Source organism: Phocoena phocoena, chromosome 7 (genome assembly GCF_963924675.1).
Source record: "Phocoena phocoena chromosome 7, mPhoPho1.1, whole genome shotgun sequence".
In the NCBI taxonomy this organism is placed as follows: Eukaryota; Metazoa; Chordata; class Mammalia; order Artiodactyla; family Phocoenidae; genus Phocoena; species Phocoena phocoena.
This window is the reverse complement of record NC_089225.1, coordinates 52824834-52836491: the sequence shown is the minus strand read 5'-3', so window position 1 is coordinate 52836491 and position 11658 is coordinate 52824834. Positions and strand designations below refer to the sequence as shown.

The following is an 11658-nucleotide window of genomic DNA, read 5'->3' as shown; positions in this document are numbered from 1 at the left end:
TCTCTGTCTGAAAGCCAAGTTACCATGTCATTTGCCACCTCTTAAGCAGATTATATATCTTTAATTAAGGTTTCAATCTCTCTGATTATAAAAATATATAGTAAATGAGTTTCTTTAGTATTTGCTGAGCTTTTCTCAATTTCCTCTCTTTGCTAGCCTCAATAATTGCAACAGATTAGTTTTGCTTTTTAAATCTCTGCCCAATGTCTGTCTGGGATAGTTTAAAAAAAAACAAAAAACAGGGCTTCCCTGGTGGCGCAGTGGTTGAGAGTCCGCCTGCCGATACACAGGACACGGGTTCGTGCCCCGGTCCGGGAAGATACCACATGCCGCGGCGCAGCTAGGCCCGTGAGCCATGGCCGCTGAGCCTGTGCGTCCGGAGCCTGTGCTCCGCAATGGGAGAGGCCACAACAGTGAGAGGCCCGCGTACCGCAAAAAAAAAAAAAAAACAAACAAAAACCTTCAGCACAGATTAAACAGATAGGAATACATCTATCCTTCAATTCAAGTCCAAAACTAAAAACAACCAGTTAGTCTATAAAGAATAAAGGACTTCTAGGGGTCCTATGTAAGAAATGACTAAATGTCTCCTGAATAATAAAAGCCATGTATTATCTCAATAATAATAGATGAAATTTTTGTAATACTTTTAACTAACAAAATACACTTCATCAACCCCTCACAACAAGCCTGAGAAAAATGAACATATTATCACCATTTTTATAAGTGAGGAAACTGAGGCTTACAAAGATAACATAATAACCAGTGAGTAAGCAAGCAGTGATTAGAAATGAACCTAGACTACAAATTTTAAACTTCTGAATCAAACCTAATGTAATTTCCATCACTACAAGTTAGCTAAAGATTTTTGTTGTTTTGTTTTTTAATTTCAAGAAATAAGAATTTAAAAGAATTGTAGAACTAAAAGAAGACAATTACCATAAATCATTCTCAAGGAATACATTCTTACAATGATTAAGAACAACTTGCTGTTCTTTTTCCCAACAGTTGATAGTTTCTGTTTACAGAACCATTTTCTAGGCTGAAGAAATAACAGACCTTCAGGTATAATTCTGATCTCTCTCTAGCATCATCACCAAAACTCAAACACAAGTTACCATCATTTTATCCTAGGCTGCTGCACTTGAGCTTCTGTTCTTGCCCCTTCCCATCTATTCTTGGCAAAATAACAAGCCATCTTTTTAAAGCACATATCTGATCATGTCACTCTTCAGATTAAAATATACCCATGACTTCCCACTACATTCAGGATAAGATATAAAACCTTAAATAGCTAACAAGGGCCTACCTAATCTGGATCTAGCCTAATGTGGTAGCCTTATTTGGGCCACTATCCCCCTACATTCATTTCATTTCAACCACAATAGCCTTTTTTAGTCCCTTTTAAAAAAGTAAGCTCACTCTCACCCTAAATATTTCCACATGCTGGTCCCTCTGCATGGAATCTAGGAGGTGCCTAAGTGTTATGTTCTTTATAAATATTTATCATGTTTGGGGTTCAGTAAGCATCTTGAATCTATAAATCAATGTTTTTCATCCAATTTGGGGAATTTTAGTCATGATTTTTTCAAATTTTTTTTCTGCCCCATTCCCACTCTCCTGTCCTCCTGGGAGTCCAATTACATGTACATTAGGTCATCTGATTCTATCTAACAGGTCCCTGAGGCTCTGTTGTGTTTTCTCTCTGTTCTCTAGATTGAATAATGTATTAATCTGTCTTCAAATTCACTAAGTCTTTCTTCTATCCTCTCCAAACTGCTGCTAAGTCCATCCAGTGAACTTGTCAATTGCATTCTACAGTAATTGTCAGTTCTAGAATTTTTTTGTTATTGTTTACATTTCTTCACTAAGATTCCTGATCTCTTCACTCATTAACACCATATTTTCCTTTACTTATTTGAACATATTTTCCTTTAATTTCTTCAACATATTTATAATAGTTGCTTTAATGTCTTTATCTGCTAAATCTAATATCTAGGCCATTTCAAGGTCAATTTCTATTACTGTCCTTTTTCTTGGACATTCTAACGACATGTTATCAAAGATTCTGGATTCTGTTACCTTCCTTTGAAGAGTATTAATTTTAATTCTACAAGACATTCAATAAACAGTCTGATCACCTAGAACTCATAAATACTTGGTTTTATACTTTGTAAGGGGCAGATTTATAGAAAGCCTGAGATTCTTAAAAAAGCCCTGTAAATTGACAGGAATAATCTCCAAACTCTGTCAGGGTTCTAGGCTCCATTAAGGCTGATCTAGAGTAGAACCTACTCTCAGGTGTAGTCTTCTGGTGTGTCAACTTGATGCCTAGGGTATTGGTAAGGTCTCTCTAGTCTGGTTGCACTGATACTCCAATGTCTCCCAACACTGCCTAACCTTTATCTTTAAAAGCTGTTTTTAACCCCATAGCAGTAACCCCACAGCACTCTCTAATAAGCCTTAGGTAGTCTCATCCTGTACATGTGTATCTCAGTTCTCAGCCAAGCACTTCTAGGGGTCCCTCATACATCTACCCCACAAACTCTTGCTATTCTGCCCCAAAGATTCCAGTTTCCAACTGCTTCAGCTGCCCTAAACTGTGACCTCTGCCTCCTTAACTCAGCTGGACCACCACGCCCTGCTTCAATGCCAGCCCTCTATACTACAGTCAGGAAGTTATCCCCAGACAGAGATTCAGAGAATTGTGAGGCTCATCTCATGCTTTTCCTTTCTCCCAAAGGTTTACAGTCTTGTGCTGCCTGCTGTCTAATGTCTGAAAACAACTGCCTCACAATTTTTCCAGTTTTATGTTATTGACATAAGGGCTAGTCCAGTAGTCAGAAGCAGAAAACGTTCTCTACCCAGAATCTAATTCCACCCCATTACCACCCAACTCGCCACATCCTCTAGCTAAATGACTTTCTCTCAATGTTTTACTTCAAATGTCACTTCCTCAGTGAAGCTCTCCCACCTCCTCCATCAGTGAAATCAGGTCTCCCTTTTATACACACTTGTCCTATCCCTTCACAGTTATTTACTACAGTTTATACTTACACAATATTTTGGTTTGGAGACTTTGTTAATGTCATCTCACTCACTAGACCATAAGCTTTATAAGGGCAGAGATAGGAGTACCTGGCTTACTACGTACCTTCCCTACTCCAAGCTCTAATACCTAGCCCAAAGCCAAGCACACAGTGGGTGCTTAATGAGTACTCACTAAAGAAATAAATACATCAGATAAGACTATCTCTAAATAATACATGGTTAACAGTACACATAAAAACTTCACCACTCTAAAGAAAGAAGGTATACTTCAATTTTCAAAACATGCTGCTCATGAGCCAGCATAAAGAACACTATTTAAACTATTTATAAGATTTTTAAATAACTGATATATTTACCATACTATAAATTTGAACTAAAGGTTTAAAAACGAAATTATTTTATATAACAGTACAAATATACTTAATAATTCCAAGTTTAATAACTTAAATTCTACATCACTATAAAATCCTAGGGCACACGACACAAACGTTTAGAATAACAAAAATGAAGACACAAAAGTGGTTGCTGTTATTGTTTGGAAAAGGGGAAGTGGAATATAATTACGAATATGTCACACCAAATTTAGGAAACCTGGGTTCTAGTCTCAACTCTAAAATCAGGTAGTTGTGAGGTCTTAAACTGGTCATTTAATTTTTCTGGGGTTCAATTTCTTCATCCATAAACTAAGAAGTATTCTTAATAACTTCCAGCTTTAGCATTCTATTAAAAAAATCTACATTTTACTTTTAAGTTCTAAAATACACAACTTTTAAATTATTTTAGTAATATAAGTAAATTTTAACTTTCTTCTCTTCTAAATTTTACTCACCAGAAGTCAGATCTTTGTAGCTTTGTTGGTTTGTCAAAACCTGAGTAAGAACAGACCGCATTGCTCCTCCCATTTTAGTTAGATCTTCTAAAAAGGAAATTTGAGGTTCCAAAAGCTGAAGGACTTTGTTAAGGTCTTTTTCTGATGGTACATCAGCTGCTAAAAAAAATATAATCAACTTTAAAATATTTTGCTAAGAACAATATTTTATTCTTTAAAATTACGATGACTTAGATGAAAGTATTTTATAATCAAAAAGTTAATATAAGAACTCTCTTTAGAAAGCAGGAGCCCACCAAGCACCCAGCCTAGGATAGACTTGTTTAGGAAGTCAGTCCTCTGAGAAAAGACTGATGGGGAAAAGAGATGACTTCATAAGGTATTAAGCACTTAATTTGTGTAAGAAGCATTCAATTTAGGGTCCTAAACTTCCAGATATATATGTAATCATAAGATCATCTCAAAATTAAATAAACAGTGTTTAAGAAAAAAGTTAAGATCACTCTCTAAAATAAAACAGGACAAATGAAATATATCGAGATAGTATAAGAATATTAGGACAAAATTATGTCAGCTCTAAATTTAAACCTTTGTAGCAAATAACCCATCCATTATCATATTCCAAAAATACAGATTCATATTAGCTAGAGGTCAAAGCAACTAAAATGAAAAATATGGATTTTTTACTAAAACAATTTTAAAATACCAGGCAAGATATGCTGGTAGAGGGGGAGAGAAGAAACCTGGACAGCAACTAAAAAAGAATATTTAAGAGGAAAAGAAAAAAAGATGTTTTAGAGAAACTGAGGTCTAAAAGGAAGAAGTGAATAGAGAGATTTAGAGCTTAGCCATAACTGGTTAAAAGAAGAATACATATAACGAAGCTAACAGGGGGCCTGTGTGCCCAGGAAAGGGGTCATCAAGTTCATTCAATATTTATTCAGTATCTACTACATGACAGGCACTGAGAAGCAGAACTAAATAAGACATAGTTCCTACCCCCAAGGAACTCACAACCTAGTTCAAAGATAACCTGTGAATGAAATTCTAGATAACTCTGAGTCATGGAATCCAAGCCAAAAAACCTTACTTTTTCAGTAGAAAACCGATACCATATATTATTCTTCTTTATATTCTCCCCAATGACTTATGTAGTAACATAGTAGATATTTAATTAGCATTTGTTCTTGATTTCCAAGGGCTCAAACACAAGCTCTGACACTGGTCTAAGGATGGTAGGGTGAAATGGCAAATGGAATTCAAGGCAACTGTCAAACCACAAGATTATCTGAGCTTCCATATCTCAGATTAGATGATTTCAAGTCCTTTCTTTAATTTTAAACAGTGATCTCTGCAGAAAGTAATGCAGAGATTTTGCATACACAGAAGAAATTAATGCTGAGCACAAGTGGTAATATACAGAGGGAAACTTCATGAACCTAAGTTCATGAAACTCATCTTAAGACAAAAAAAGTACTTCCATTCATTCCTTTATGTTTTCAGATAATGGTAACATAATTATCAAAGCTATGTATGTATGTCATCTACCACTTAGAACTGCTAAATGTCACCAAGGAAAAAATAAATATAATACACTCGTATGAATTACTCTTTGATTAAACTAACTGTAAGCTTTATGGTTCTCATAATAAATGATTTCTACCTATTACTTTTCTAAAATAGGACACTTGTAGTACAAAATGTAAACATCCAAAAAATCTGTTAACTAGCATATGAGAAATAAAATGGAAGGCAATTTCAATAACCCAGCTGGTCTCCACTTCCTTCATTCCAAAGAGAAAGCAGTTTGGGACTAAATCAAAATAATATTTCTTTCTATATTTTAAGACATACTCTGAGAGGAACAGAAGTACTTGACAAAAGATTGTATATTTTGCTTAAAATGTAAAAGTGAAGAACTATAAGTATTCGCTCACAATGCAAATAACATGATAGTTCTAGAAATGATGAAGATACATATTTCTTCACACTTTTAGGATGGAAAATAGAAGATAAACATGTGTGCCATAGTTTCAAATTGGATTTAAGATTTATAGAATTAAATAATTTAAAAGCTCTAAAAGTAATGCAAATGCAGTCCCTTAAATGATAAAAATCCAAGTATCACTAAAAAGGTAAAAGACATCATAAAAAGTTAATAAATTTGTTTCATACCACTAATTGATATCTGTAATTCACAATGTCAGACTGAGAACTTTAATAAATGTTATCTAAATACAAATATTTAACTAATGCATATTAATCAAGATTGTGACTAAATCTTAAAAGGTAAGAAGAATATCTGTAATTTGCATGTTTCTTTTCTCTTTTCAATACTATTAGGATCCTTACGCCCATGCATTCTACCGGTAATATGGGAGTGAGCAATTTGACCCTCTCATAAGTTATTATATATGGAGGGGAATAAAAATGTATAGACCTCTACAAAAAAGAGGGGGAGAGAGGGGGAGAGAAAGATACTGGTGAAATTTTTATCTTCTAAAAATCTAAGTTAAAGTCAAACATTTCCAGGACTTCTTAATTATGCTCTATTATAACAGAATCACAAATAAAGTCACTTTAACCCCATAAAATAATTATTTCCTCATCTGCAAAAGGCCAAATAAGTTTGATCAGAAACATTTACGATCCCAGCAGCAGAGACTGCCAAACTGTGCCTACTACAAGTATCAATGAGGTTATATAATTGATATTTAGTGTGTTTTTATTTAGTCTCTGTATTTCATAGTCATCACATAAAAAATGTTAAGCAAAAAAATGGTATCTGAAAAAACTCACTTCATTATTAGTGCTAAACTTTGCTGAGAACTTAAAAAGAGTACTAATGAAAAATGGATTAAACATACCTGGTTCATTATAGCCTTCTCTTAAGTACTGAATAAGACAAAAAATAAATCTTGGAAGAACAAATTCAGACATCATCAGTAAGTCTTTGGGGACACAGGGAATATTTGAACTTGATTTAATTTGATGCCTTTTGCAAAACCTGTAATATGAAAAAGAAAAGAATTAATGGCGATGTCGAATCTGCTAAGAATCTATTACTTCTATTTACAATATCCATAAACAGAATGTGGGCCAATATCAAAGCCAATGTATTACTCTTTTATGATTTTTAAGGCACCAAGTTAAAAGAATATAGTTTTAATTGGTCTTTAAATAAAAGTTGGCACTTAGGAAGATTTCTTCCTAATAAAAGACCATTCTAGTTAGATTCCAATTAGAATACAAAAACAAAATCTCATTACAGAGTTTATATTTTTTAACTACAATTTATTACTTGCAAGTATTACTTTATTACTTTTACCCTTTATAAACCATTAAGTACAAACTGATCATTCCCAAGAATTTGCATTTTCTATTCCTTAACTGTTTCGAACTTATTGCATTAATGAATAGATAAGTAATATCAATACTTAAAGTTTATTTGAAAAGTTTATACACTTAAGTATGCACATTCCTTCTAATCTTATTTATACTTATTTTAAAGTATGGTTGGAATATTTGAGCAAAAATGAAATAAACTATCCTATGTTCACAATCCAAATAGTCACAAATAAGGTATTTTGTGACCAAACACAAAATAACCACACTAAACATACAACATACCTAGAAGAAACTTATTACGATGGGTGGAGAAACTATTTTAGCTGAAAAACGTAAGAGATCTGAATAGAGAAAAACTACATTCCCAAATGGAAAAAACTTTTATTTTTCTAAAAAATGTCACTTCCACCAAACTTAATGACATTAGATTTAAATCCCAATGGGACTAATCACAAACTAATTCTAAAGTTCAAATGGAAGAATATATATGTTAAAAATAAATAAATAAAACTTTAAAAAAAATTAATGACAATGACCTAGACTTTAAAACATAGTATAAAGCTAACATAATTTAAGATCTGTAGTAATCTCTCTATAATGACCTATATGGGAAGATAATCTAAAAAAGAGTAGATATATGTATATGTATAACTGATTCACTTTGCTGTACAGCAGAAACTAACACAGCATTGTAAATCAACTATACTCCAATAAAGATTTTTTTAAATTAAAGTAAAATCTGTGGTAATGTGATAACATCAATGGACCACAATGGAGTCTAGAAATAGACTATGTAATGACTATGTTAATCAATGTGGGGGGCGGGGGGGGGGTAGAAGACTTTCAATAAATTGCTATAGGACAATTGATTCCATGCAGGAGACAAATTTGATCCTTATCTTACACCATATACAAACTATTATATATTCCATACAGATCAAAAAACAAATGTGAAAAAAATTACTAGGAAGAAAATAAACTATTCCCCTATATTATCTCAAAGAACAGAAGTCTAATAAGTAAGATTTGAAACCAAAAGTCATAAAAGAAAGATAAAAATTGGCTACATAAATCAAAAGTTTCTATGCAGAAAACAATTATTGTATTACCAAAAAATATTTACAATAGATAAAACAGATGAAAGATTAATATCTATGATTTTTGACTCTAGAAAAATGGATTAAAAAAGAAAATAATTCAATAGAAAAATCAGCCAAAGTCATAAACAATTCACCAAAAAAGTGAATGGCTAAGAAACATATGAAAAGATGCTCAAGTTCTCTAATAATCAAATCAAAGAAATGAAGTTTATTAAAATAAAAAATGAATAAATAGAGAATCACCATTTTGTGATACCTACTAAAATAACTGACCCATGCAATGGAGCCATTAAAGGAAGGCTTGAGGGGAAATTTTCCACTTAGAGATCAGACTGTTACATCCTTATCAATCTCAGTTTAATTAGAAGTGAGAAAAAATCAGATGCTATGATGCTTGTGAAGTACAGAGCACCATTTACAAAGAGTTTTTACCAAACAAGTTGACCTTGAATGACACCAAGTCTCTAGAGCTAACTTCCATTTATAGGAAACATAAGAGATAAAGGAACAAGTTAAATGACACCACAAAAATAAATAAATAGACAAATCATGAATGTAGACCATTATACAGGACAACTGACTCCGTTTCTGCAAACTGTCAGTGGCAGGGAGAAAAAGGAGGTAGAAGGATCACTTATTAAAGAGGCCTGAGAAACCCAATAACTATGTGTTCACTGATTCTAACAAACCAACTTGAAACAGGCATTTTTTAGACAATAGGGGAAGTCCAATTAAGAACTGGGTACTAGTTCGTTAGATGATTTTATTAGGTAAGATAATGGCACTGTGATTACGTAAGAAAGTGTGGATATTTGATAATATTAAGGAATTATCTTGTGTAGGTATGATAACAACATTGTGGTTATCACTGAATAGGAAAGTCTTGTCTTTTACATGTATCTATATAAATATTTATGAATAAAATGCTACAATGTATGGGACTTGCTTCAGAATAACCTGGTTGGGTGAAGGAAGTAACTGGGAGTATACCAAGCCCAGCTTGAGTTGTTAATTGTAGAAACTGGGAGACTGATAAGGGGTTTTCTTATATTACACTCATTAAGCAGAATGTGGGGCAATATCAAAGCCAGAAAAATACCACTCCCTTCAGATTTTTAAGGCACCAAATCAAAAGAATATAGTTTTAATTGGTCCTTAAAAAACATCACCAAACGGGACTTCCCTGGTGGCGCAGTGGTTAAGAACCCGCCTGCCAATGCAGGTGACATAGGTTCGAGCCCTGGTCCAGGAAGATCCTACATGCCATGGAGCAACTAAGCCCATGTGCCACAACTACTGAGCCTGCACTCTAGAGCCCGCGAGCTACAACTACTGAGCCCATGTGCCACAACTACTGAAGCCCACGAGCCTAGAGCCCGTGCTCTGCAACAAGAGAAACCACCACAATGAGAAGCCCACGCCCCGCAACAAAGAGTAGCCCCTGCTCACTACACTAGAGAAGACCCAACACAGCCAAGAAAATAAATAAATAAATAGCACCAAAGGAGTTTTTTCCTAATAAAATGTCGTATCAGTTGGGTTATACTCACTGCTTTTATATCTGTCTGAAATCTTCTGTACTAAAAAATTAAAAATTTTTTGAAAGAAAGGAAATATTCATATTGTCACACATTGTTCTATTTCATTGTCACACAATGTTTGGGATTTGTTTGAAAATACTTTAGCAAAAGAGAAAAAAGGGCAAATGTGGCAAAAATCTTGATAAACATTGAGTCCAATGATGGGTATATGGAGGTTGAATGTTCTGCTGTCTCTACCTTTGTGCAGGGTTGAAATTTTTGGTAACACAAACATGTTTTTTCATCTTGCAGGTTAGGGAAAATTCACTTTACTAATTCATTGTTGGAAAGCATGTTCAGAAATTTGTTATCATACCCATGGAAGCGTAAATAGATCCAGTTTTGGGTGTCATTTTGACAATATCTACTAAAACTTAATGTGTTCATAACCCTAGCTTAGCATTTCTATTTCTAGTAATTTATTATACAGAAATAATCCTAAATTTGCAAGATATATCTACAGATATATTCACTGTACCACAGTTTGCAATGCAAAAAAGTTAGAAACAACTCAAGTGTTCAGTAACAGAATAAAGATTAACCAAATTAGAGTAGATCAATAAAATACTTTGCATTTATTAAAAAGAATGAGGGAGATCAACAAGTACTGAAATAGAATTATATCCAAAATAAGTGAGAAAAGAATTACATAGCATATATATATATATATATATATATATATATATACACACACACACACACACACATATATATACACACACACATATATTTTGGAGAAAGAATAGAAAAAAATATTAATATATGTAAGGAGAAAAATATTTAGAGAAATGTACACCAAATTTTGTGGAAATTAACTGAAAGCGGGTTATAGCATACTTTTACTTTCTACATTAATTCTACCTACAATGTTTGAATTTTGCATGGCAAATATATGTAAAACTGTGTAATCAAAACAAAATAATTTACTCCAAAAACAATAAGTTATGCCATTCATGTGACTTTAGTTCCACAGTTTGAACATTAACTCTTAACCTTTTTTGACTCATGGACACCTTTGAGAATCTAATGAAAGTTATAACTCTTTCTTTTTAAGAAAAATATACACAGACGGTCCAGTGGGTACGACTCTGCACTTCCAATGCAGGGGGCCCAGGTTCGATACCTGGTCAGGGAACTAGATCCTGCATGCATGCCACAACTAAGAAGTCCGCATGCCCCGAGTAAGAAGTCCGCATGCCTCAACTAAGAGTCTGCATGCCACAACTAAGAAGGCTGCATGCTGCAATGAAGATCCCAAGTGCCACCACCAAGACCTGGTGCAGAACGAATGAATGAATAAATAAATAAATTTTTAAAAAAAGAAAAATATACACAACCAAAAAAAAATAAAACCAAGTGTTCACATACTACTGAAGTCTATCTACTCTTTAGACAGAGCTTCCAAACATCATGAGGTCAATAGATTACAGTGTAGAGACATGGATTTCATCAGTCCTCAGGCTGACAGACCAGGAGGGTCTGGGCAGCCTCCTCAGTTGTATGTGTGTCCCATCCAAATATCATTTTCATATTTATCATATAATGAAAAAAATTAGAAAGTATTACACCTTAAAGTCCAAATCTCTATTTAAAAGGGAAATAGAAACTTAAGAACTTCTTTCAGATGGGGTACACAAAATCTAAGTAAAATCAAAGAAATGTTTAAAATCCTACTCTATTTTAAAAACCTTTAAAGATTAAAAAAAAAAGAATCGGCTCTGTGAAACCTGTGGTGATCTAAGATAATTTA

At 33.5% G+C, this 11658-nt stretch overlaps 1 protein-coding gene across 1 annotated transcript in view; it reads right to left on the bottom strand.

Moving 5' to 3' along the window:
* UBR3 (ubiquitin protein ligase E3 component n-recognin 3) overlaps positions 1 to 11658 on the bottom strand; it is a 223531-nt gene that overhangs the window by 173095 nt on the left and 38778 nt on the right. Inside the window, exons 2-3 of the mRNA XM_065880145.1 lie at positions 6748 to 6887; positions 3881 to 4039 (exon numbers count right to left, since the gene is read on the bottom strand). Coding sequence (XP_065736217.1) covers positions 3881 to 4039; positions 6748 to 6887 — 299 coding nt within the window. The remainder of the gene's footprint in view (positions 1 to 3880; positions 4040 to 6747; positions 6888 to 11658) is intronic.